Consider the following 27,791-nt stretch of genomic DNA (forward strand, 5'->3'; position numbering starts at 1 on the left):
AGTTTTGGTGACACAAAACTGGAGTTTTAAATTTAGCTACATGTTGATTAGTAGGATTAATAGGGGGCCTAACTAGTTTTGCAAACATTATGTCATTGGAAAATATATTCCAAGCTTCAACCACCTGGCTAGAACTGTATTTTTAGAATAAAATACATTTGTAGTAACAAACTTATAATAATAAAGAACAACTGATGTTGACAACAGCACAACCCACTATCAATCTTAGAAGTGTATTCTCTTCAGTTCTGTTTAGTTGATACACTGAGCTATCTACAATGATAGATCTTTTTCAAATTTTATGATCCATCTTGAGTAGAAGGTTTTGTAGTGTTGTCAGGTATAAGAGTTATGTATACCCTGCAAATATTTGTCATATCATAGAAAGCTTCAACTTAGGGAGGAGGTATATAACTTTCCTTGTTCTATGTAATCTGAGTTGCAATGTTTTATGTTTCAAGAGCAACTATACCTGAAAAGCCTGTGCAACAGGAAAATCCAGAAATGGTATTTCAAAATCTAGACTTCATTAGTATATAATTTCTACCACAGGCTTCTAAAAAGGAAAGAAAATATTCTCAATACATTTTTAAAATTTATCACCAGCTTTTACACCAACAGAAGAGTTTGTCCATTGCACAAATCCAGAATGATTTTGTTAAAAAATTGCAATTAATTGTGTTACATACAATATATATAATGAAATATTATTCATCCATAAAAAGGAATGAAGCAGTGCTATATAATACAACATGGATGAAACCTGAAAACTTTGTGCTGAATGAAACAGACCAGACAAAAAAGGGACAAATACTGTGTGATTCCACTTACATGAAATGTCTATTACAGGTAACTTTATGGAAACAGAAAATAAGTTAGAGGTAACCAGGAGTTGTGAACTGGAGAGAATAGGGAGTTACCATAGTAACTGTTTAATGATTACAAAGTTTCTATTTGAGTAAATAGTGATGATGATTGTACAATATTGTGGATGTCATTAATACCACTGAACTGTATACTTAAAAATGGTTAAAGTGGGAAATTTTAGGTTATATATTTTATCACAAAAATTGTAGTTCATGGGCAGTTATATGACTAAAAGAAAGTATAGCATTGAATTTCATGCCAGTGACAATCCTGATATTTTTAGCTTAGATTAATTTTTATTCCTGTTCAAGAATTGAGACTACATCAAGTAGCCATATCATTAACATTGACTAGTTACTCTGAAAAAAAAAAGCTGCACAACTTGTGGAAATAAATAACTGTCTTTGGAATCTACTATAACTTTAAAAGTCCTATCTGTCTAACTATCTATATATTCATCTCTTTCAAACTGAAATTAAGCCAACCAAGACACTAATCACTTCAGAAGAAAAGGTATTTATAGGTAACAATGTAAGAATAAAAAACACTAAAAAAAATCTGGTGTTTGGAGAATAGAAGTTGAGAGACATACATATACATGTGCTAATGAATGCATATTGCAAAATGTGGAATCAATATATACCATGTTAAGTAGGTCGATAAAATAAAATAACTTCCCTTTACTTAGTAGAAAGTACTGCAAAGGTGTCTGTCACCCACAAGGATTCCAGATGTTATTATTGCTGCATAAACAACTCTTTTGAACAGTGTTCCAAGTCTTTGCATGAAACCTTCCCTTGAACATCTGGCAGCTAATCTGACTACATTTCTACCCTTCACAAGATATTTGTAAGGCTTTTTTTTTTTCACACCAGTCCTATAAAAAGTTAGGATAAGAGGGTTGAGAGAGCCTCTGTCCTGGAGCACAGTGTCCTTTGCAATTTCCCATTGTAGTTTCATATTGCATGTATGCCTCTCCAAGGAAAGATCAGCATGTAAGAAAACAGCATGGGAACAGGTTTTTCTCCCTCCACCCCACCCCCACAGAGCATGGTGGTGATGGTTCCATAAAGTTTTTGTTGAGTCAGGAGAAGATAAAAATGAATTTTGAATAGAGAGGGACAGAGATTTTTCTCCCAGTATATTCTTCTGTTCATTATCTCCACAAAATAAGGTGAGAACCTTGGTGTAAAGGTAAGAAAACAAATTTGAAAAATGAGGCAAATGAACACAAGAGGGGGAAAAAGCCTACAACTTACTTCCAGGGATAAAAGAAAAAAATTTAAAGAAGGTTAAAATTCATCAGTGCTCTCTTAGTTATCTTCTCCTTCCTCCTCCTAATATCATCTTCACTTTATTCACCTTTATCCTCATCCCCCTCTTCATCAACATCTTCCAACACTATTTATCATTATTTATCATCATCTTCTTCTCCCTCCCTTTTTCATTATCCAAGTCAGGAACCAAGTAGTACCATAATGGATTTGGCCAAATATCAACTTTCATGACTTCTCCTAACTCATCTTCACCTGCATCAGAATGGTCAGTAAATACAGTAAAGAAGCTTTCTGGTTCCTCTTCATGCTGCCCCTTTCTGCTGGCTTTAACCTGCATTGGACTTGCAGGTTCCTCAAATCCTTTCCAGATTTCCATTTGATTTCAGCGGAGTTTGGAGATGGATCACCACTCTCATTCAGACAAAATTCTTTGGACAGAACTTTATGTTCAAAGTAAGGATTTTCATCAGAATAAAAATCTATTCTGTAACCTTATTAATATCTTCAAGATCTTCTGTCACTTCAACTCTTTTCAAATGATGCAGTGCCTCTTCATCCTCTTCTCCAATTAGTTCAGTCACTTGTGGATGGCTGACAAATGTTGTTACCCCAAAATGTGGGATTTGGGAGATCAATTCTGACCTCTTCTGAAAAAATGGTTGGTGTAGTTTGTTATATTCCTATTCTACTTTCAAAATTTCCTCACTGGCTTGCTTATTCATTAAGTCTGTCTACTTCATTTTATATTTCATCATATGTTCAATTATGTAGCTGGGTATTTTCACTGCAAAAAAAAAGAACTTAACACTTTCTATACCTAGAAAAGCAGTAAAAAAGTCTTTTATAAAGACGTCTTCTGGAAAATGTTAAGAAACCACTGTCAAATTTGGCCAGGTGAAATGATATTAAATGGTTTGCTATGTTTTCCTTGTCTAATTCCAATAGTTTTTTAAAGCTATCTTTCCTTATTTTAAGCTTCTTTTTCTAGTCCATGCTTCCTGAGGAAAACTCAGCAAAAAGCAGAAAGAGTTTATTCCTTAGTTGAAATTGAACTCAAAGAAATAAAATCTGCCAGTGCTTCGGTATTTTCTGTGTTAAAATCACCCAAGCTCACCCAACTCTCCTCAGGGGCATTTCTAAGTTCAGTAAACTGATATGACTCAATGACGCCGAAATTGCATTCACTCATCCAAATCAAAATAGGTAGTATAGTGGAGAAAAAAGCTTACTGATACTTCCACTCTCCTTAGTAGAGCACTGTTTCAAACTTTCCCATTCTCCTCCAACATGGCAAACACTTCCTCTTCCCCCTTCATTGCTGACCTCCACCTCCCAGTATTTATGCCCTTGTATAAATGTTGCCTGGACCTAGTGACTTGCTTCTGACAGTAGAATACAGGAAAAGTAATAGGATATTAGTTCAGAGATTAGGTTACAAAAAGACTGTTTAAGTTCCATCTTGCCACTCTGTCCTTGGTTGTCCATTGAATCATTCACTTGGGAGGATATAAGTGGCTATGCTTCGAGTAGTGTTATGGAGAAGCTCATGTGGCAAAAAACCAATGTCTTCAGCCAACATCCAGCAAGGACCTGAAATCTGCCACCAGCCATTAGAGTCAGAATGGAAGAAAATTCTGCCTTAGTGAAGCTACCAATGACTGAAGCCTCAGCTGATACCTTCATTGCAGCCCTGTGAGACATTCTGTACCACAGGATGAATGACTCAGAGAGCTATGAAATAATAGATGTTCTTATATGCCTCTAAAGTATAGGATAATTTGTTATGTACCAATAGATCGCTAACGCAGCAGGTAATGTCTCCACCACGTGCTCTTTTTAAAAAATTGATGTAGATACTACTATCTCATCTTTCTATAAATCAACCTCCTACTTCTGTTCCACATATTGTGTTCCCTCCTATTACAGTGGAAGGAACATTTCTAATCCTATTTGAGTTAAACTGTAATCTTCACTGCTTGGACCTTATTTAGATGCATCTGCTCAGTTACTGGAGACCCTGCAGGGAGATGACATCAGGTTGATTGATAGAGGGTGAGACTCAGAAGGACCAAGGGCTGCAACTCCAGTTAAGGCAGTGTTTAGCAAGTGGTAAGACAAAGATGTGAACAAAGTACTATGAGAACACAAGGAAAAGAGCCATTAGTTCTACCTTTAGGAACTCAGTAATATTTAAGGAGATGTCATTTGAACTGGTCATTGCAATTGCTGCTATTTCACTGTCTATTTTTGACTTTGGTAGATTTGGGCTCTGCCTTTCTTGCCTGTTTTCTATTCCCATATATACACCTATGGCTATGTGTTCACTTTGAGAATGTCCCAAGGAAAATGGTGTCAGGACTCCCAATTATGTTTTTGGAAACCTCAGATTTTATGAATCAGTTTTAAGGATATTAATAATGTTGGTCTGAAATAAATATACAAATCGGTATATACAATAAGAATCTATAGTAAGTAGCAACATATCCAAATTATATACAACCCACTAATTCAAACACACGGATTAGAGTTTAAAAATAGTACTTTAAAAATTATTGGTGATAATTTCCTAGTTCCAAAGAATTAATGATTTTGAAATGGCAAAAACCTACCAAGTGTCAAATAGTATAAAACATTAAAGTGACATTTCTGAGAAGGTCAAATAGAAATAAATAAATTCATAAGAGTGACAGAGAGAAAAGAGAGGTTGCTTAAAGAAAAATTAGATAACATTTAGACTTCCTAGCAGCAATACTGGAAAGAAAAAAATCATTAGATAAATGTCATTCATATTCTGAAAAAATGTAACAATAAAGTTAGAACTATAAATTACACAATAACATCTTTTTCAAAATTCAAAGATAAAATAAATATCCTTTCAGATATATAAGGCTCATTCAATTATGTATACAGCATACTTTATATTATATAATATAGTATATGCTATATAATAAATATATACAATATATGAACTATATATAAACTATATGTGTTAGTTATTTATATACTATTATTATATATAATATATACAACTCTATTATATATAATTTTTCTTTCTTTTAAATTTTTAAATTGTTGTTCAGTCAGTTGTCCCCATTTCCCCCCCATTACTCTTCCCTGCCCTACCCACTCCACCTTCCTCATTCAATCCTCTGCCTCCCACTCCATCATCTTTGTCTATGGGTCCTTTATACATGTTCTTTGACTTAACCTTTGCCCTTGTTTCCCCATTATCCCCCTCCCACCTTCCCTCTGGTCACTGTCAGTTTGTTCTTTATTTCCATGTCTGTGGTTCTATTTTGCTCACTAGTTTGTTTTGTTGATTAGGTTCCACTCATAGGTGAGATCCTGTGGTATTTGTATTTCACTGCCTGGTTTATTTCACTTAGCATAATCCTCTCCAGATCCATCCATACTGTCTTGGAGGGTAGGAGTTCCTTCTTTCTTTCTGCTGGGTATTATTCCATTGTATAAGTATACCACACTTTTTTGATCCACTCATTTACTGATGGGCACCTTTGATCCACTCATTTATTGATGGGCACTTAGGCTGTTTCCAGTATTTGGGTATTGTAAATAATGCTGCTATGAACATTGAGATGCATAGGTTCTTTTGAATTGGTATTTCAGTATTCTTAGAGTTTAATCCCAGCAGTGGAATTGCCAGGTCAAAAAGCAGTTCCATTTTTAGGTTTTTTTTTAGGAAATTCCATACTGTTTTCCACAATAGCTGAAGACTGGTGCAGCTATTATATACAACTTCAATAAGACTTGAAAACAAGAAATGAATAAAGGTTAAATTTGATAATAATGAAAAATATTAAGTAATCATTTAGAACTAAAGTCCAAGACAGAACATGGTAGAGTATAATGCAGCATGAAGCAGGATGGATTAACATGGGGTATAGACATGGTTAGGAGAATTGTATGTTCTTCTCTTTCAGGAGTATAATATTGCCAATAATCAATTTTTATGTTTGATATGACAATTAAATATAAGATATTGATATCAAAAATTTGAGGATGATTTCTATAATGATATAGGAATGAAAGAAATATAAAATGAAAAGGAAAATAAATGTCAAAACAATATAAGTGAGACAGAAGTCAAGTAATTAAATAAGGGAAAAATAGAAAAAAGAAATAAGCATAATAAATAGCAATAACAGAGTATTATGGTGCAAGATAATATATTTTATGAGAATAAAGTTACCCTTATCTATGAAAATGAGTTTTTATATCTTAGCAAAGGTATTCTAAACATGTTATCACCTATAAAAGAAAAACTCAGAAAATTTGATATGCATTGATATAACAATATATCCTGGCCCAAAATTAGAAAAAACAAAGCTTTTAACAATCTTAATATTTTAAAAAGAAGAATTCAATGGGGGAAAAAGCCATGAAAAGACATGGAAGAATCTTAATTGCATATTGCTAAGTGAAAGAAGCCAAATCTGAAAAGGGTACTTACTATACAATTCAACTACGTAACATTCTGGAAAAGGCAAAACTATGAAGAGAAGGGTTGTGAGGGGTTAAGGTAAAAGGCAAAATGACTAGGTGGAGCACAGAGAACTTTTAGGACAGTGAAACTATTCTGTATGTGATTCTAATGAAGGATATATATCATTATATACTTGTCAAAACCCATAGAATGTACAACACCAAGAGTAAATCCTAATGTAAACTATAGCCTTTGGGTGATGATGATGTGTTTCTATATGTTCATCAGTTGGAACAAATGCACCATTCTAGCGCACAATGTACATGGTAGTGGAGATTGTGTGTGCAGGGAGGACAGTGGATATTTGGGAACTCTCTGTATCTTCTGCTCTATTTTGCTGCAAACCAAAGCTGCTTTAAAAACTAAAGGCTATAGAGAGAGGGGCAGAGAGAGAGAGAGAGAGAGAGAGAGAGAGAGAGGGAACTCATATATTACTATTATAATTTGAAATTACTTTTAAGTGGATAGTTTGTAGTACACTCTGAATTTGAAAATTGATTTTAATGCTTTTCAGGATTTTAGTACTACAAAGAGAATAGAGGACCTAAAAAATAATTAAAAACCATGAGGAGAAAGAACAGAAAATGAGAACACAGCATTAATAAACCAACACAAGAAGTTATTTTATTCAAGAAAATAATTTATAATATGATCACAGCATAGTCATTTTTTAATATTTTATGAAAGCTGATCAACACAACAGATAACATATATGAAGGACTAACTATATTCCAGGCACTCTTTTTCTAAAGATTTTACAAGCTGTCATTCTTTAAATCATTGCCAAAAAAACTCATAAAGTGGGTACTGATATATTATTGCTATTTTACAGATGAGGGAAGTGATAAAGTGTGTTAATAGGTTTTCTAGTATAAAAAGATATTTACATTCTTTAAAAAACCACTTGGTGAAAATATTGTGCTTTTTAATATGTTGCTAGGGTTTTTGTTAATATTTTTACTAGGATTTTTCATTGGTGATCCTATGTCATGCTGGTCTATAAAAGAGAATATGAAATTCAATCTTAAACATGTTTATTTGTTGTCTGTACATGTAGACTTTTGTAAATTAAAAGTATAAAAACTTTTACTAATAGTGAGCATCATGCTATCTTCTTGTATATATTATAATTTCTGAAATAGTTATCTTAGTACTACACTACTTGGTACATAGATATTCATAATTATTTTGCATGAATAAGAAAGTGATTATTACTATAAATACCATTCTTCATCTTGTTTAACATGTTTTTTATTTGTATGACACCTATCTCTGATTCAGTTTCAATTCCTGCTTACTTTTCATGTGCATCTGCCTGGTTTATTTTTGTCTATATCTTTATTTTTCAAACATTCTGAGGTTTCTTACTGTGACTATAAAACATAAAATTCTGTTTTGTTTCATGATTCTATCTAAAAATTTCTATTTTGTAATATAAAGTGAGATAATCCTATTCACATTTATTGATATGAAGAATATGTTTACTTTTTAAAAAATTTATTTATTTTTAGAGGAAGGGAGGGACAAAGAGAGGGGGAGAAATAACAATGTGCAGTTGCTTCTTGAGCACCCCATACTGGTGACCTCAACCACAACTCAGGCATGGGCTCTGACTAGGAACTGAATCAGCAACCCTTTGATTCACAGGCTGGAGCTCAATCCACTGAACCACACCAGCCAGGGCAGAATATGTTTACTCTTGTTTCTGCCATATTCTTTCATGTGTTTGTTTTTAACTTTGTAAACTTCCTTCACTTTCTGTGTTTTCTTAAAATTTATAAATATTTTTATTTTATTTTTGTTATTATTATGATTATTCCTTTATACATTAGCTTTCTTTCTCTTTTTATAGACTGAATTCATTTGTTAAAATAAGTAACAATAAAAATTAGTTTCTCATTTTTCTGCATTCCTATTTTACTACATAATTATTGGATAGTATCTTGTTACAGTTTACCTTTGTGTTGTTAAACATGTTACACTACTTATTTGTTCCTTTATTTGATTTTCTCTGAATAGCAATGGTTATATAATCAATGATTTTATAACTAGTCTTCTTTAGCCCTTCTCAGCCAAATTTTGTTTAGATATATAATTTGTATATATTCAGAGTCTATAAGATTTGTGTCTGATTATTTTGTTCTAATTCTCATAACCTCACATCTTGGATGAACAGTTATATGACATATATTGCATATTTACAATCAGTCCTTGATCCAATATTTCTCTTCCTTTTATCTTTTAAAAAACTAAATTCCATTCTCTATTCTGGTGATTTCCTGAAGATGGGTTCCTGAGAATAATATTCCATTAGTTCCTGCAGATTCTAAACTGCTTATACTTCGTAAACTTGAAAGACTTTTTGGCTAAATAGAAAAAGAAAAAAAGGCTTCCGGCCAAGATGGAGGTGTAAGTAGATGAAAAGGAAGAAATAAACATTCAACCAGAACAGAATGAAGGAACAAGAATTCAAAAAAAAAAAAAAAAAAAAAAAAAAAAAACAAGGAGAGACTTAGGGGCCTCTGGGACAACTTTAAACATTCCACCACCCAAATCATAGAGGTGCCAGAAGGAGAAGACAAAGAGCAAGAAATTAAAAAGTTCTCTGAAAAAATAATGAAAGAAAACTTCCACAATCTGATTAAGGAAATAGACATACAAGTCCAGGAAGTACAGAGAATCCCAAAGAAGTTGGACCCAAGGAGGAACATACCAAGACATATTATAATTAAATTACCCAAGGTTAACGATAAAGAGAGAATCTTAAAAGAAGCAAGATAAAAGGAGATAGTTACCTATAAAGGAGTTCCCATAAGACTAGCAGCTGATTTTTCAAAAGAAATCTTACAGGCAAGAAGGGGCTGGAAACAAATATTCAAAATCATGAAAAGCAAGGACCTACATCCAAGATTACTCTAACCAGTAAAGCTATCATTTAGAATGGAAGGGCAGATAAAGTGCTTCCCAGATAAAGTCTAGTTAAAGTCCATTGTACATCAAGCCCTTATTATATGAAATGTTAAAGGCCCTTATCTAAGAAAAAAGATAAAAAATATGAACAGTAAAATGGCAATAAATTCACAACTATCAACAATGACCTTAAAAAAATCTAAGACAAGAAAAAAAAAAACTAAGCAAACACCAAAAACTGTTCCTACAGAATCACAGAAATGGAGATCACATGGAGAGTTTCAGTGGGGTGGGGGAGAGAGGACTATAGGGGAAAAGATACAGGGAACAAGAAGCATAATTGGTAGGTACAAAATAAACAGGGGAAGCTTAAAAATAGTATAGAAAATGAAGAGGCCAAAGAACTTATATATATGATCCATGGACATGAACTAAGCAGGGGGAAATGATGGATGGAAGAGGGATACAGGGCAAAGGAGGATAAAGGAGAGAAAAATGAGATAACTGTAGTAACATAATCAATAAAATGTACTAAAAAATCCAACTATGTGAAGACAAAGAATAAAAGAAAGGCGACAACAAAAACAAAAATAACATATAGCTCTCTCTTTGGTATCATTTGGGCTTTCCTCATTGATATTAAATGATTATTCTGCAATGAATTGCGTATTAAAGAATTCTGAGGCAAATCTCATTATTTTCCTTTTTTATTTACTGATTATTCTTGCCTTAATACCTGAAAATTTCTTTATCATATTTAAATTCTACTTACTGTATAAGGATACATCTTGGTGCTGATGATTAATAGAAGCTTTCTAGATATTGATGATTCTGTGGTACTTTTCCCTAGAAATTGTGTTCCTTAAAAATTAAATTTGAAATCTTCCTTCATTCCAAGAATGTTCCTTTTTAATATTAAATATTATGTTTAAATACTGATTTTTTCCTGTTATTTTTCTTCTTTAGGTTCTCTATGTATGTTAGATTAACTTTGCCTTTCTTCTCTACCTTTTATGTTCTTTCTAACCCTGTTTATCTCTTTATTTCCATTTCATTTTGCTAGCTTTGCTCATTTCTGCTCTCTTTCCCTTACCGTGTCTACCTCACTGTATATTTTACCTTGTAATTTATCCATATTTATTTCTTAATTTAGAATGGATTTTCCTTTTTTTCCCACTTTTCTCCCAAATTTTGCCAGCTTTGGGTCATCAGCTCCTACCGTTTTATCAATCACTCCCAAGTTCTTGCATTTGTGCCTTGCAGTTATCATTCATAAAAGCAATTACTTCATTGTGTCCTTATGAAAATTCATGGCAGAATGTTAGGACGAATTTTTCAGCCTCTCCTTGGCAACATGTTATGGCATGTGTTCTTGAACAATTGGTACATTTTGCTGCTCTTCTGTCTTTCCCTATATTATCTTTGTATTAATAATGTGGCTGTTCTTTTATTACTCATAATTAACCAAGTTAGATTTTTCTCATCTAGGTTCCTGGGAAAAGGAGAAGGGAAAATAGATATCTGGGATTTACAAAGTTTGGGTTGTCTCTGTTATTACAGAGGTAGGCTGCGTTTTGCAATCATCACTCCTCTGTTTAATCTTTGTGGAGCCCACCATTGCTTCCAACGGGACAAATCCAAGAGGGCTTTTGTCAACAGTGCTACTCACTTCGGTTCCCACACTGATTGCTGAAAATAAGATGTAGATGATTCACAAATCAAGACAAGCAATGCAACTCAGCTGCAGGAAGCACAGTGTGTGTGTGTGTGTGTGTGTGTGTGTGTGTGTGTGTGTGTGGAGTTGGTTGTGAAATTAGCCACAACTGAGTCCTCTACACTTACCAGGCTTCGTCCTTTCCTCCTTTGCTGCGCTAGACCAGATTCAGTTCCTGAACTGCTATAACCAAGGGAAAAAGCTTTTACATTTCACAGTGAAACTCTCACTTTCAAGAATTATATTTATCTTAAAGCTTTCTAAGATTATATACCATTGGGCCCACTCTCTGCTCTTCTTACTTTTTCTTATGTGACTTCTGGCGATCTCAGCAGTTTGGGCATCTCGTACACACATTTTGAAAACTGAAGGTTATCTACCTCCTGATTTTATTAAAAAGAGAATTTGCAGTGTTTATTTTATTTATTTTTTTGATTCTCCTTGTTGGTTGATGTATGCTTCAGAAGGAGAAAGGGAAAGTTGCTAATTTTTGTCATCACTTTCATTCCAGACTCTGTTCATATATTCAGCAGTACTAGTTATACATATTACATAGTCCATACATAAATTTTCAGAAGTCTTTACAACCTCAAAGACACTTATTACTTTCTATTTTTCCCATTGATACAAGCAGATGTTAATTTTTAAAAAAGTGAAATCTCATCAAAATTTTCACTGGCCTAAAAAATTTCCATTGTTTCCTTTTACAAAAAATGTTACTCTTTTCCCTAAACTCTCTCTTTTAAGAAGTCATATAAGAACTGGCTACAAGCATAGGCTAATAATCTGTATTATTTTTCTCATAACCTTGTTAATGTCCTTAATTAATAAATACTTCTTCTTTGAGTTTCAAATGTATCACCATCATCATCATAACATCTTTCCTAGTGAACATAGTACCTGGCCCCAAAGGGTGATTATTAAATGTGTTCAATAAATAGAGGAATGATATTTCTTTTGCTAACCATTCTCTGGCACCTGTGCAATATTTGTTTAAAAATAGCTTCAAACTTTCTGATTTCAGAAAATTTCAATGTGAGAACTTGATTTCAACTAATTCAAAGGGTCAGTGTAACGAAGATGTTTATTTTATTTATTTGGCTTTCCATGTTGTCATGCTTAACACAGTATGACAACAATAAAGATGTAGGAGAAAGAATATGAAAGGGAGAAAATGCTGTGGTACAGGTGACATAAAAGTTCTTAACCAGTCCAAGACTCTAAATTGAAATCCAATTCCTCCAGCAGGGGAACTAGAATGCCCTTCCATCTTTATCACCCCGCTGACTTTTGCCTCTGGTAGGCCATGTGGCTGGGGAGTAGGAGCTAGAACTTGTCTTTCTGTACTTTAAATGTCATCCTTTCTCTTGGCTTTAAGGCATTTTAGTTAGCATTGTTTCTCCACCTTTTTACAATCATAAAATGAGACTATACAAATATTGCTAATACAGTTTCAAAATCAAACATAGGAGGAAAACAGCACAAATTCTCAAAGGCAAATCACATTAGCAAAGGAGAAATGAGGAATTTCCTAAACAAGGATGAGAAAATGAAGAATTAATTCTTGGTAACCACTCCTTGCACAAGGAGCCACCAGTAATAGAAAAAGAAATTTACCGCTCCTGTCTATAATATAGTCACAGCTGAGAAGACTTAGAACTGTAGGTCTTCACCAACCATTTTCTCTCTATGATCTTCTGAGAAAGAATAGCATGTGGTGAATTTGCATAGTGCACTGTTGAACATCTGGAGAGAGTAACATGTACCATTTAAAGTTGATGTGTATTAGAAGAATTTGATATCTGTTCCCTTAATGAGGAGGTGCTTCTCTCATTCAGGTTATCAAGTAGATGTGAAAACAAATATTTCCACCAGGAAAGATTCTAGCAAGTTGGAAATACATAGACCATGGAGTAATACTTTATTATTAACATTTTCTCATGTGAATGTACATGGGAAGAGCTAGTGGTGTTTTATCAACATTTGGGTATGCTTTAGTGTATTAAAAATGCTTCTCCATACTGCACTATTCTCAGTAGTGCACCCACTTTAATGTAAGTACATTTGTTATATAAAGCATGCTTAATTGAAATAAAATGCCTAATTTATTTATTCTAAAGGTTGGGATCCTTTTCACTTTTAAAAACGGCTCTTAAGTAACAGAAGGACTACTAAAATAAAAACACAAAAAAATCAGAAACTTTCCCTCTAGGGTTCTCACAGGCAGTAATTTAATCACTTCACATTATGTTATTTGAGGCGAGTTTACTACTCTCTGCCCCAGAGAGAGAGTCATATCTTTTCTACGAATAACCTTTTTACTCCCTGCCTACCTCAACTACCAAGTGAACATTTCTAAACAAAAATGTTTCAGGAAAATCAGTCAATAATGCAGCGATTGTTCTCACATTTACTGAAAGTGTGGATTCACCCCTACTCTATCTTGTAAGTGTATAGGCGCTAAATACAGTATCTATTTTTATGGGAGTCTCTGTTGTTTGCCAGTAAACAGGACTGATTCATAGTCTAATAAAGCAAAAAAAAAAAATCCACAATAGGAACGCCAGGACAACCCTAGAAGAACTGGCGTGAAAATGAAAAGCTCTGCAATTATAGGATTGAGGAATATTTGATTAAACGTGTTAAATCCTGTCCTGGTTTTCTAGGATGTTGGGGAAAAGGAAGAGAAGAACCAAGACAGACGGTAATAGACTACCCGTGAGCCGTGGTCCTAGGCAATCGGGTCATAGAACATTCTTTCATTCTCTCATTCATATTCTCTCTCCCTGCCCCCCCCCCCCCCCCCGTCTCTCTCCGTCTCTCTCTTTCTCTCTGTCTGTCTCTCTCTCTCTGTTTGTTTTTACCTCGTTAGATGGTCAACCGGGCGACAAACAAACACTGTCACCTCTGCCCAGGCAACAGCTCCAGTGGGCTGGCGATGGTGGCCTACATTGAGCTCCCTGCCGGTGCCTTCTGAAGAGCGTCCAGGGAAGCAGACAATAGGGGGACGACACAGATGTCACTGATACACAGTCATGATCATAATGTGACCAGAAAGGGGAGAGGAGAGCCAGGGCCCGCAGATCCCTGCCTGGGAGCCGCCGCAATGGAGCGGTTGGCTGTGTGACCGCGTACAGGTGCCTCAGGCCCGTGGCGCCAAGAGCTATCGCGGCCACCTCCTGGGATCACCACCGCCTGGGCTCAACCACCCTACCAGCGCGCAAAAGCCCCCGCAGCTACCGAGCCTGGGTAACCCCGAAGCTTGAGCCCGGAAAGGAAGAGCCCCTGGAAAGGGCGCGAAGGGGGAAGAAGTGGGAGAAAGGGAGGGGAGGTGGGGGAGGGGAAGACACCCATCTCCTCTTGGATTTCTCCTTCCTGAGCTCTTCTGGTGGGTACCTTTGATGGGATCTTGCGCGCCTCCCCGCGCGCCTCACTCCTTCCCTCCCTCCCTCCCCTTTACCCTGAGTGATCATCTCCCCTTCTTCCCACTCTCTCTCCCTCCGGCCGCGTGCCTCCTCCCCTCCCCCTCGCCTCCCTCCCCCTCCCGCGGCAGCAGCCGCTTTAGCGGAGCCGGAGATGGGCAGAGAGAGCGCGCGGCGCAGCAGCTCAGGATCCACGGCTCTCCCAGCCTGCAGCTCCCTGCGCCCCCGCCACCGCGCTCGCCATCTCCGTGTCCCCCGGCTCCGGTCCCGCGCCTAGGAGAGCGGCGCGCCGACCGGCCCTGCCTGCCGCCTGCGCCGCGCAGCCTTCGCGCGCGCCTGGTTGGCGCTCTCCTCCCAGGACCGGTGAGTAGTCTAAAGGCGCAGCAGGGCGGGCGCCAAGGCTAAGATCGGAGACAACATCTTGGCTTTAGGAGGCACCCCACACAAATGCTGATTCCTCAACCTTTAGGCTGGGGGTCTCAGGAGGGCGCAGCTCCATAGTCCCCGAAGGGCTGTTTGATTTCAACTCCACCTGCTGGCCACCTGAACCCCTCTCCCTCTGGAGCAGCTCGGGGTCTCGCCACACTTCCATCTTCCAAACTAGCAGCAGGGTTGTAGCGTCCCGACCCTTCCTCCCATTACCCCTAACAGGGTCCTCACTCTCCTCACCGACCCTGCATTTCCCCCTTCTGATTTCCCGCTTCTGCCAGCCCGCAAACGCCCGCATCAGCTACTCTTTACCGGGTCTCGCACTGACAAAGCCTTCTCCACGAAGTCCTCCCCTGACCCACCTTCCCTCCTTTTCCAAAGCCTGGCTCTTCAGCCGCTGCTGTCCCGCGGTATTCCTTCGCACACCAAATGGTCCTCCCAGTGAATTCTGACCTTAGTCCCTGGACACCGGGGTGCCTCTCCAGCTTTTCTGACAAGTGACCTCAGGAAATTGACAGACACGCGGTGATCTTGGCTTGTGTACAGTTACTTTGTGTGCTTCTCAGCACCTGGGCTGTTCAGGGTATAATAAAACACGAGCAAAGACAAAAATAAACCTTTTGCAACTAAACTTTTTGTTGCTTTAAAGAGTACAGCCGTTGACATCGGTTAGATTCGTGGTGTTCATTTGGAGGTTTCTTAGCTGGTAACAAGGACCTCCCCAATTTACCTGTTTTTTCCGGAGTCGGTCTTCGTTCCAGATTGAGAACCATGCATCTGACTGGTTGATGAATCTCCTTTAGCAACAACACTACCAACAGCTCAGCAACTCTTAAGAAGCCTTTTCTTGAAAATAGAGTAGCAATAATCTGACCCTTTGAAATCTTTGATTTGCAATAAGCCAAAGCCCTTATTTTCCTTGAGGTTTAGTGGCTAACAGAAGCATACATTAGGATCGGAAAACGATCTAAAAAACTCCTGCACTGTCTTGGTCCTTGGTTGTGTAGTATCTTAGCATCCTGTCTTTCTGTAGAAGTTTTCTTCCGGCAGTAGCCCTTTCTTTTGAAATCATGTTTAACGTTTTAGTATTTCTAATTGGCTTGAGAGAAAAAAGGGAGTTGTGTTCTGTGAATGAATATGAGCCAGGGAGATGAAGGAAGGAGTGAGCACAGGGAGAGAGAATTTAAATACTAAAATTTGTACTCCTGTTTCCCCATGTATGGAAATCTTAAAAATGAAAATATCCTCATGCAATTTGTGATTTAGTTTCTTAAAGATGTGGTAAAATTGTATTAAATTTCAGCATATTTTACTCTGTAGAACCCTTGGTCATAAGGCTTTCTAAGCAGTACAGATAATTGTTTCAGAAGCATATGTCAGAAACTTTAAAAGATGCCCCATTAGAGTATGTAGTGTGTGACTATAACTTTCCTGGTAATAGTATTATTCTTATTTTAAATTTTTTTAAGGAAATGGAGATTAAACAGTCATTTTTGCTCTCCCAGATGATGAAGAGATATGTGTGGTTCCTCACCTTAAGTGAGCAAGTCTGTGCCTATGTAAGAAACAGAAGGTGAGCAGTTACCTGGAGAATTTGTCTAGTAAGGATTGCCTTCAGATCTTGCCTTCTCCAATATCAAGGTGTTTTTAAAAATTTTGTTTTAACTCGAACGGTATTCGAGCCTTTCTTTCTCTCTCTCTGCGTGTGTAGACATAGGCAGAAAGGCAGTGGGCAAATCACTGACAAGGGTAGCTTTGGAAATGTGAAGAACTGCATCTGAAGTCAGGAGGGGCTGTGAGTTATGAGTTTATTGTTGGTTTTCTACATTCAGAAATGTTAACTGGTAAAATTTCATGCTTAACTAAGAAGAATATTCAAGGACAAGTAGTTAGCCCTACAATTACTGCAAATAGTCACTGTGGTCATATTAGGTAGCCAGATAATAGGTAAATTATGAGATGAATCAAAAGATCATTTAATTTTTCCCCTAAACATTTTTATCCTTTGGACAATAGTGGAGTGCTCACTATGTGTAATATGTCCTACAATAGTGGATATGTATTAGAAAGGATACACCCAGATTGAACAAAAGGGAAAGTAAGGATCAATGCTGACTTTGATCAGTTATTGCCTGTGATTGTGTAAATGATGAATTCAAGACAATATATGTTCACATAATTATATGTCATATTCTAAACAATGTCAGAAATGTCTCTTTTCTTTTGTAAGGATATAAGCATGTATACATGTAATGTTAAAATAGTCTCAGAATTATCTATCAGAATGTAAATAATTAATCTGCCATAAATTATGGCAGGGATTTTGGTTAAGAACTCTTGGTGAGCTGGAGCTCAAGATCTGCCTAACTTTAATGTCTTTGTCATTATCAAGGGTCTGCAAAACACCAAATAATAACCCTTGGGGAGAGAAGGTATACCAATATTTGAATGACATATCTTGGACTATCAAGTTGTAGGTTATAATGCTCATAACTATATGCCACCTAGAGGATGGGATAGGTCTAAATTAAATGTTTGCAGTGGTAAAGAGTAATTTTTTTTTTAGTCGTAATCATTTTACGTGACTTAACTGATGAATACAAGAGAAGGTTTGTGAAACCCTTGGCAATATTGTAAACTTTAAAGCACTTATTATATTTATTGACATAGTAAACTTTAAAGCATTGATTTCAACTTCATTCACATGTTTCTTGGAACAGGAATATATACATTTTCACTAATAAATGCTAATGCTTTAAATTTACAATTGCCTTGTTTGTGGAAACCTACCCTATTTGTGGAAAATCATTCCAATTAAATGAAAAATTCTTTTATTCTTACAATTTAAAATATATTCAAAATAACATTTTTATAGCAACCAAAACCTTTAACCAAAAATTCAGAACTGTAGTCTCCTAAGTTTAACAAAATGGCCACATTTTAATTTAATTATCCTGGTTATTAACGCTGGAAAAATATAGCATGGCTCCTAATACAAAGCAGACTAGCAACTAGTATGGTTCTTCCTTCTGGGCACTCAGAGCTTTTTCCTTGAGTATTTTTATTTTATCCATTCAAACATACACAACTGCTTCAGTGTTAAAGAAAGTTTAAATGGTCTTTGGGCACTTAATATTGGTAATGCTTTCTAAGATTTAAGAACTCCAATGATGAGAATTAGAAGATGATTTGGTAAAGAGTAGTTTAAAATTGTGGAAATGATATAGATGATTTCACCAATAGACTGCTATTAGTTGAACATTTCATGTGTAATCATTTTGTAGCTTGTGTGTGATGAAGAGGGTGGGCTGAGTAAGGGTAATCAGGCAAGAAGAGAGAAATAGAAAGGATAAAAACCTTGAATACTTGCTTAAATTCTTTATTCCAGTAAAAGTAATTAAATACAGGTCCCATTATTTTGGTATTTGGGATAACAGATGTTTTCCAACTTGAATTTTAAGAAATGTCTTTTTATTTACAGCAGTAAAAAAATACAATTTAAAGCATAAAGTGATGCATTCATCTTATTCAGTAAAACTCAGGGTTTATGGGCAAATTATTTTATGCAAACTAATTGACCTAAATAAAATTCTTGATGCATTTAAGAACAAAATCTTGAAGGAAGGAAAATACAAACTCACACATACCTGAACTTACAATATTAGATAAATAGACAAGTGGTTTACTGTCTTATAAAGGCAAGAAGATTCAGTGTAGGGATCCCTAATATTTTCATAGTTTAATTATCACTCTCATATTTTCCTATTTATATTTGTTGATGTATTATTCAATTTTTATTGATTGTATTATTTTTATTTATAAATTCAGAAGAGTTTGTATATTTTTAAATGCTTCAAATTTTATGATGTCAAAATAATCTGCAAATTGTACTTGTAAACATTGTATTATTACATAAATGTTTATACATGGCTTTGTTTTCTATCTTTATTATATAATGGGGGGAACATTACAAAAACATTCTCAAAAAGCAGACAAACAAAATGAATATTTCAAAACTAGAATGATGATTCAACCAAAGTTTTATAACAATGCTATCACTTTCTTAAGATCAAAGCTCATGTATAATTTAAATTCCCACAGGAAAGAACCATTTAGATTCTGATTTTACATAGGGTGGTGTGAAAATCATTTTCATTTCTTTACCTGAAAATGAAATCCTTTGCATTCTTAATAGAAGAAATCACAGAACTTAGGCATTGATTAGAAGATATAGAAGGCTTTCTGTTTCCTTCATATTATTAATAATTTACTTTTTAATTTTTTTTACTTTTCTAAAAAAATGTTCAGTTACAGTTGTCCCCATTTCCCTCTCCCTGTTGCTTTCCCCTGCCCCCTCCAATGGCTACTCCAAAAGACAGTCCCCACCCCATTGTCCTTGACCATGAGTCCTTTGTACATGTTCCATGACTTGGCCCTTCACCTTCTTTACCCCGTTATCCCCCTCCCACCTGCCCTCTGGTCACTGTCAGTTTGTTCTTTATTTCCATCTCTCTGGTTCTTTTTTGCTCTTTTGCTTGTTTTGTTGATTAAGTTCCACTTATTGGTAAGATCATATGGTATTTGTCTTTGACTGCCTGGCTTATTTCACTTAGCATAATGGTCTCCAGTTCCATCCATGCTGTCACGAAGGGTAGGAGTTCCTTCTTTCTTTCTGCTGCATAGTATTCCATTGTATAAATGCACCACAGTTTTTTTGATCCACTCATTTACTGATAGACACTTAAGCTGTTTTTAGCACTTGGCTATTATAAGTAATGCTGCTATGAATATTGAGGTGCATAAGTTCTTTTGAATTGGTGTTTCGGGATTCTTAGAGTATAATCCCAGCAGTGGAATTGCCAGGTCAAAAGGCAGTTCCATTTTTAGTTTTTTGAGGAAATTCCATACTGTTTCCATAGTGGCTGCACCAGATTCTTAAGTATTTAATAGAAACAATTAAAATCCAGGTCTTCTGATTCTGTGCTGTGTGTCTTTGAATAAAACAAATATCAGTTTTACCACTTATTTTATTTTGAGAACATAATAAGTGAGAGATCAATTTCAGTATTAAAAAAATGAACATGAAATAAAATAAAAATTTGTGCCTTCCTCAGGGAATGCCTAGTCCTGTAACCTTCATAGTTGAAAGTAATCTTTTTATGCTCACTCTTTCTCACCTTCAGGTTTAAGCTTGGAGAATATTTTACAAATTTAACTGTCATTGGTTCATCGTAAATATTTTTGCTTAGTTTTAATGATATATTCTACACAGATATGGTATCAGTTTCTTTCATAGTAACGGTATGTTATGGACACTTCCATTTTAACTTTTAATGGTTGATTCAAAAATAGTCCTGAAAACAGATTTTGGCTTCTATAAGCAAAACAGTGAAAATAAACTGCTTCTTATAGTTTCATGTCTATGTATATTTAATCTTTGTCACCAAAAAGAAAGTTTGTGTATCCATGTTTGGTGTGTATGTGTATGTATGTGTGTGTGTGTGTATCTCTGTAGTCTGTGAATAGATCAGGTTGCAGGGAAAATAAATTTGTTTCACAAATTTCCAACTCCACAATTAAAAACCTTGGCATTTTCAGCATTCTCTTCCCTGATGGCTAGGCAGATAGTGAAACTGAATAACTAAATCAATGGGGAACCTCATCATTAATGGGTAAAAAATAAACTTTCAAATGTATTCTTGGTCATGAGGGTTCATCAGTGTCATCTCTCATTAAAGATTAGCATAATAATATACATTGATATCTATATGGAACAACACTACATTAAGTGTGTCTGTGTTGATGGAAGTTAGGGGGCTCTGTGATCTCAGACAGATGTGTGGCTGCCTCAAAAGCGGAAGAGGAAACATTTTCTTAGGAAATGACTTTTTTTTAAACCACTTAAGATACAGATTTAACTGAAAGGAGAAATACATCCCTAAGGCTCCCATAACCTAATTTCTTTGGAGGGTAATTCAGTTTCCATTTATTGAGGGCCTCCTACCCAGCAAAATCTGAACTGGTGACTATGGACGCCGGATGATTATGATACAGTCCTGACCTCAAGCAGCTTACAATATAACTGCAGAGACAGATAAGAACAAACAGAAAGGAGTGATGGGACACCAGCTGGCATTAATCTAGGGCAGCCTGCATGCTACTGAACCTATGGAGAGAAATGGAAAAGACTACAACTTACTGTTAGTATGCCCTGCCAAAATGGTATGGAATGACTAAGTTTTGGCACAGAAATAATCTTCTTTAAAATAGAATATGTTTACATTGCTTTCCATATTAATTTTAACTCTGACAAAATTTTTTTGACACAGCAGGCATCTATTATTTTGAACTGATATAGAATGTCCCACACTGATGAAACTGATAATGATTAAGTTGTTATAGGTCATAGGGTGATTTTCAAAGGAAGTATAATTTATTTTGCAGTTTTAAAATAAGTTTGAAATGTCAATTTTGTCTTTTAAGAAACCTAAGATTTTAAGGTACATTCCTACATTCAAGGATAATGTACAGAAGAGGGAGTAAATGGAGGCAGCAAATGGTATTTGTAATATCTTCAACAATTAAAAGTTTATAAGCTGCTTTAACTAAATGTATTTCAATTTAAACAGGTAATTTTAAATCACTGTATTCCGTTTACTCTGATAACAGGTATTTATTGAGTAGGTATGATTATACGATACCAAGGGACATAGAGCTGTTAATAATAATGATAATGATGCTTTCACTGCCTTGACCTATAGGAGACAACTATTTCAATAGCCCATCCCTGCTGACTTACAAGACCTAGGCAGGGTCTTGAATAATTGATTTATTATTTAGGGCTTCTAGGTAAGGCATAAATAATTGATTCTAGTCCTTGTTTTTGGGGGGAGCTGCATGAGGGCAGTCAATCTAACTTGTTTTACTTGTCCTCATCAACAGCCTGGTGGCATTTGTCTGCCCCACTGAATGGCAAGCAATGGTTACAGAAATGGGAGTGGGAAAGATAGGCAGAGGTGTTGATAGGTATTTCACATGGGAAATGCAGAAGCTGGGAACATCCCCTGTTATTTCTGATAACATTGCTTGCTTAGAGTAAGGGGACTATAGATCAAATCATAGTCAGAGCTGTCTGGTAGGGAACAGCAGATTCAATAGAAAGTTAAATTTAAGACTCTTGAAACAGTTTGGGAAAACCTTTTTTTTTTATGTGAAACTGAGATGCCGTGGGAGCAAGGAGCTTGAGAAAGTCAAGCAAAGGCTTGACTATAACATTTTCATTTGATAAGTGGGTCTGTAGAATCCTTTCTCACATATTGTTAGTTACTGAGTCCGACTTGACCCACCCAAAAATGAAAATGGTAGGCCAGACAGCCATAAAATCTCCACGGGTAAGAAATTTTCATAAGAGCTCAGTAGCAAGCTAATATTTGTTTCTCAAAAGATGTGTACCTGGTAGGAGTGTACCCTCTGTGTTAGAGAGGTAACCAGTCCATAACCCCAAAGGAAAGCTGGCAGTGAAGGTTCTCTCCCTTTTCCAGAGTTTAGCCACAGAGACTTGTATCTCACAGGTCTATTAAGGGTGTGGGGCCCTAGATGTACACAGCATGCTACATCTTACTGGACAGCTTCAAACAGTGTGCATTGGCTAGGACCTCAGTCAAATGATGCTAATTTTTGTATTAGCTAAAATGAAGGTGTAAGAACAATGTCCAAGTAAGGCACATATTGTCTTTGGTACCCAAAGATTCCTATAAGGTGATGGGCATTTTGTTGTTGTTTTGAGTTGAATAGACACCAGTTTTTCTTTGACTGCCAGACAGGGGTTGGATACTGCAAATTTTCCCATATAGTCCCAAGAAAATTTAATGACAAGCAAAGCCCTGATTTTTCAGGGTGTATCAGCCCCCTTGGCTGGTGGAAGTATGATAACATCGCAGTCAAGCCATGGCTAATGGAAGCTTTTGACTTGTCATAGACAGAATATCATAATATGATTAAAACTTTGTACAATAGAGGGTAGAGTCACTTATACTATCCACCTGCCTGATGGCAAATTGCAGAGGAATTTAGCTACCCCTGGAGATAAGGTGTAGTAACTTGGGGAATTACTACAAATGTTTATTGGTGATGATGGAATGTGAGTTGGTGTTTGTCCTTAGGAGCCAATGGAATAGAAAATAAGACATTGACACCATATTAGATGGAAGAGCAAATGTTAATCTGGCAAGGGATTCATTTACATCAGCTGTTGGTGATAATCCATTCTAAGCTTCCAGTCCTCAGTCTTTTTCACTGGTCTTATTAGGCTGTTGTATTAAAATACTGCATCTCTTGCTACCTATGTTTTTGTCAAGTCTGTAATCAGAGCTGTAATTTCCTTCTCTCCTCCCGTGATTTTATACTGCGTCTGTTGGACCATGTGGGAAGAAATGGGGAGACTAGAAAGTGATTTACATGCTCCATTAGCATTTCCCTACATGTGGCCTTTCCCAGTTATGATAATCTTCTCATGCACTTAATGGGTGATGAAATAAAAGCATGTAACTCATTAATTCCTACTATACAATCAGATGTAGAAACAACAAAAATAATACATTGAACTAGCCCAAAGTTGTCCATCTACAAGATCATGTTACTTTGCTTTCCCACTGTGAATTCTACCTAAACACCATTAGCTCAATCTGGGTTTTATAAATCCAGGTAAGAGAACATCTTGGGTACCTACAATCAACATTATTCATAGAAGTTTGATTCCTTCTCCTCCCTGAAATTCTCCAGCATACTTATGTGGGTGTGTATGTCCTTTGATCCCTGTTGGAGATAGGGAAACCTTGGTCTCTAATCATGCTTCTCTTTAAATTATACATTAGGGTAGAGGGGCAGAGAGGAATCAGACAGCAAGGAATGAGAGAGGCTTCATAAGTACTTTCAGTTTCAAGTAATGTAGCAATGGCTCATGGAATAACCAAAACGAACTTCAAGGATTTTTAGCCCACATACTAACTACTCTGTCTGGGCGAGCAAGGCCCTCATGACTGATACTACCTATGTCAGCCTTGGGAATTCTTGGACTCAAAAACCATAGCCACATTGTTTGTTTGTTGTTTGTTTGTTTTGTTTTGTTTTGCTAGGACCATGCGATTTGTGACCTTTGACTGAATCAGTCTTGGCCCACACAGTGGTGACCTTCCTTAAGTCATTCACCATAATTTCAGCCATTCACTGTCCCATTGTCTAGACAACATCTTTGAAGTTCCCAGTGGTTTTAACATCAGGGTTGAGGGAGTTTTCTTGCACATTGGTGGTGACCTTAAGAATTTATCTAGATTTCTTTGGGTCTCTTTCTCATGCTTCAGTCAGTCAACATCATCAGAATTCTAAAATCAATCCAGAGTAGTAAGAGTTCAGATGCTAGCCAAGATCTCACCTATGGTTTCCCACAGGAGTTTTTCTATCTCAGGGAAAGCTGCCCAAGACAGCCAGTGCTCTGTTATAGAAGCCAGAATCCACTATAAAAGCTCTGAGTTTTTACTGTCACATCCAAATGGATCTAAGTTTGGCATGATGAAGTGAAGGAGAGGTTTGGCTGTGAAAAAAATCTGTGATTCGCTGTTATTCCTTAACAACCACTATGTCCCATGTCTCTCTCTTTCCCATGTGAATCTGTCAAACTTTTAATGATTCACCTGATTTATGGTCATGCGATCCCTCCTTTTACACTCAATGTATGTGCACATCTCTCTAACTGCTGTCTGAAATGGGGAGCAAACTTCTGCCTACCCAGTACAAATCGTAGATCCGTGCTGAAGAGCAGAGGCTCACCATTAGATTTGCACCTCAAAAAGAATTAGCATCAGAACATTTTGGTATTGTATTTTATCCATTTCTTGTTACTTATCTTGCAGTAACCTCCTCAATTCCTCTTAATTAACAAGCAAAAATAGTGGAAGCTTATGTATTTATTACCGATTTGACTATATCATTTGTTACTGGTTTTCATAACTTCCCTCAACTCCATTAATGGACCTGCATGGTCCTCATTCTTCCTTTTCCAGAAGGAAAGCCACGTTTCTGTCAGCATCCTGTAATCCTTATCACCAACATTATAAAACACTAGGAAGGGTCTGAGATGTCACTTTGCTTTTAAGCTGACATGAAAGCCCGCCGCAGATTCGTGGATGCTGGCAGAAGATATTAGACTACTGGATTACAGATGAAAGACCATTATTCACAGCAGTAACAGTAGCAAGAGTACCAGCATTTTGCACTGATTCCCAATTTCCACAGGCAACTCATAGCAAACCAGATTATACCTAAACATTATAAGAAAGGAACCCTGAATTTAAGGAATGTCAGTCTTTTATAATGGATAGTAAGCCTGCTTCCCCTTGCTTTGCAAGGAGTTGTTATTTCTATCTTCCAAGGCTGTTTGCTTTACAAATGTCTTTTAAAAATAGTTTAGAACAAAAGTAGCCAATGCTTCTGTTATAAGATGTGCAGAAATGTGAGAGACCCCTGGGAAATCGTTTTTCAACAATGACAAAGTACTTCAATAAATGCTTGTTTTGGTAGGCTCCTTATCTGTGGTATGATATATGTTCATCCTTGCTACTTCCTAATGATGGAATGCTTTAAACATGTGAGAACTGAGACTGATGAATCTCTCACTAAAGCAGAAACCAAGAAGGAAACTTTTAAAGCAAATGTATTATATTTAATGTACATCATTAGATTCTTAATTAGTTACTTCTGACTAAGCTGGTTATAGTAAAGATTAAAGAATTGAGAATTTTTATGTCAGGAAGTTAAAATTTGAGCCTAAACCATAGGATGTAAGAAATATCTCTTTTGTGTAATCATAGCAGACTGTAAATAAAAATCATTAAATAAAAGTGGGATGAAAATATGCATGTTTCCCTTGGCCTTAATACTCATATTTCTGTAATACTTTACAGTTTGAGAGCTCCCTACACTTATCCAAATATTCAAAGGTAAAAGCTTCATTGCTATTTTATTTTGCTTATTTGTAGACTGTTTCTTCAAGACCGAGCATAGCTGTCATCTTCTCTAATAGGCATCTCCTATACCCCAGACTGGGATACCCCAGGCCCTTTCTCTGTATTGGTATAATATGCAAGCTTATCTGTACCACGTTAGGACCTTAAAATATCACACTGGCTTGATACATTTATATGTATTTCCCCTACTGGATTACTCTGAAATTAGTTGCTTATTGAAGTTCATATTCCTAGTGCTTAGCTCCCTAACTACTGCATGAAGGATATTCGGTAAATATTGTAGATACAAACTGAAGGTAACAATGTTCATTAACATTGAACTTATCATGAGATATTTTAGAAAACAGTGTCCCACAATCAATAACTGGATGGAAGATGTGTAAAATACATGAAGTAGAATAACCTTTAAGAGTTTTCAATGGTCTTTGTTTACTTACAGCCATGCAAATATCCAAATTCTGATGCTCCTTCTTATTTTGTGACATCCTGAAACATTTAAAATTATGTCACATTTATAGTGAAACCTCAAAAACTTATATAGCTTATATACTTTTAGAAATTGAGGGGTGAGTCATAAAATTAAATGTTGGGCTTTGTTTAATCATCAAAGTCTGGTAATCACATATGTAGATTATCCAGGATGGGCTTCTAACCCTAGGTTAGACATTTCTGAGTCCCTGACTCTCCTTTATCAAAGAGGTAGACTGAAGATAAACATACTTCTCTTTGGCCTTTTGCTGTTATGCACAGATGTTCTTACTTTATTTCTTTGCCATCCTGTTTTTTTCCTCTAATGTTCAAATAATTGTGACTCACGCAACCTGTCTTTGCAGTTTCAGTCACCACCGTGCCCTGGTCGTTATTGCTTTTAGAACCAGTGCTGCCAACCGTGCGTGTGGTGTACTTCTCCCCTTCCTTCTTTGTCCTCTAACTTCCCAATTTCTTCTGCCTTCTATTGCTTACTTGTGTTCCCAAAACAACAACAACATAAAGGACAAGTCTTTCTCTAAGAGAAAGCTTTCTTTCTTTCTATGCAGTGAACTTGAAGGAGCATATGAAATGACGGGCTTTCTAGTGCTTGTTCTGTGTCTGCTGGTTGTTCATGGGCTGGCTACCCCTTCAATTCCAGGGCTATGTTTTTCTGATTTTATTCTGGAGACATTTTGGAAATCTGAGAATTCTAAATTCTTGAATTTTGAATAACTGAGTTTTTTAATACTTTTCATAGTAGACAGGTGTTTGGTAACCGTTTTGTCCCTACATTGCCTTGTTACTCTAATAGCAACGTTAACAAAGGAATACTTTAGAACTGATAAAATATGTGTTATTTAAGAGGGTAAAAGGTGGGAGTGAGTCAGATATTAGTCATGTAAGGTTTTATGGCAGGAGTGGGAGGTCAAAAAATGACTGGTTTCTTTGGAGCATGACAATGGCAAGCTTGCACGACAAAGGAAAAGATGAGGATATTGGACAATCATGTAAAGGGAAGATGGGACAAAGCAGCATATTATAGACTGGTAAAGACAAATACTTACCTACATCAACAATTTTCAACCGGTGTGCTGCAAGAATTTTTGAAACATATAATACCTAATTATTTAGTCAGATGCCCTGACCTTCTTTCCCTTAGATTGTCAAATAAAAAAT

The 27,791-nt window shown here is 36.2% G+C and overlaps 1 protein-coding gene, 2 long non-coding RNA genes and 1 pseudogene across 4 annotated transcripts in view; 1 reads left to right on the forward strand and 3 right to left on the reverse strand.

The window, feature by feature from the left end:
- Positions 1–2,134: 2,134 nt before the first annotated feature.
- Positions 2,135–4,933, reverse strand: LOC118499914 (annotated as a pseudogene).
- Positions 4,934–11,356: 6,423 nt separating this feature from the next.
- On the reverse strand, positions 11,357–14,027 carry LOC118499915. The gene is made up of 2 exons (XR_004902452.1): positions 13,039–14,027; positions 11,357–11,455 (listed from the first exon to the last, which is right to left on the reverse strand). It is a non-coding gene; the product is annotated as an uncharacterized LOC118499915 (long non-coding RNA).
- An 86-nt stretch (positions 14,028–14,113) lies between these two features.
- FUT9 (fucosyltransferase 9) overlaps positions 14,114–27,791 on the forward strand; it is a 154,808-nt gene continuing 141,130 nt past the window's right edge. The window contains exon 1 of one of the 2 annotated variants that reach the window (XM_036024489.1): positions 14,114–15,057. In XM_036024489.1, coding sequence (XP_035880382.1) covers positions 14,674–15,057 — 384 coding nt within the window. In that variant the 5' untranslated portion in view covers positions 14,114–14,673. The remainder of the gene's footprint in view (positions 15,058–27,791) is intronic. The other variant, XM_036024487.1, reaches the window with a different exon arrangement.
- On the reverse strand, positions 16,591–19,234 carry LOC118500276. The gene is made up of 3 exons (XR_004902832.1): positions 19,223–19,234; positions 18,210–18,214; positions 16,591–18,077 (listed from the first exon to the last, which is right to left on the reverse strand). It is a non-coding gene; the product is annotated as an uncharacterized LOC118500276 (long non-coding RNA).

This window comes from Phyllostomus discolor, chromosome 4 (genome assembly GCF_004126475.2).
Source record: "Phyllostomus discolor isolate MPI-MPIP mPhyDis1 chromosome 4, mPhyDis1.pri.v3, whole genome shotgun sequence".
Lineage (NCBI taxonomy): Eukaryota > Metazoa > Chordata > Mammalia > Chiroptera > Phyllostomidae > Phyllostomus > Phyllostomus discolor.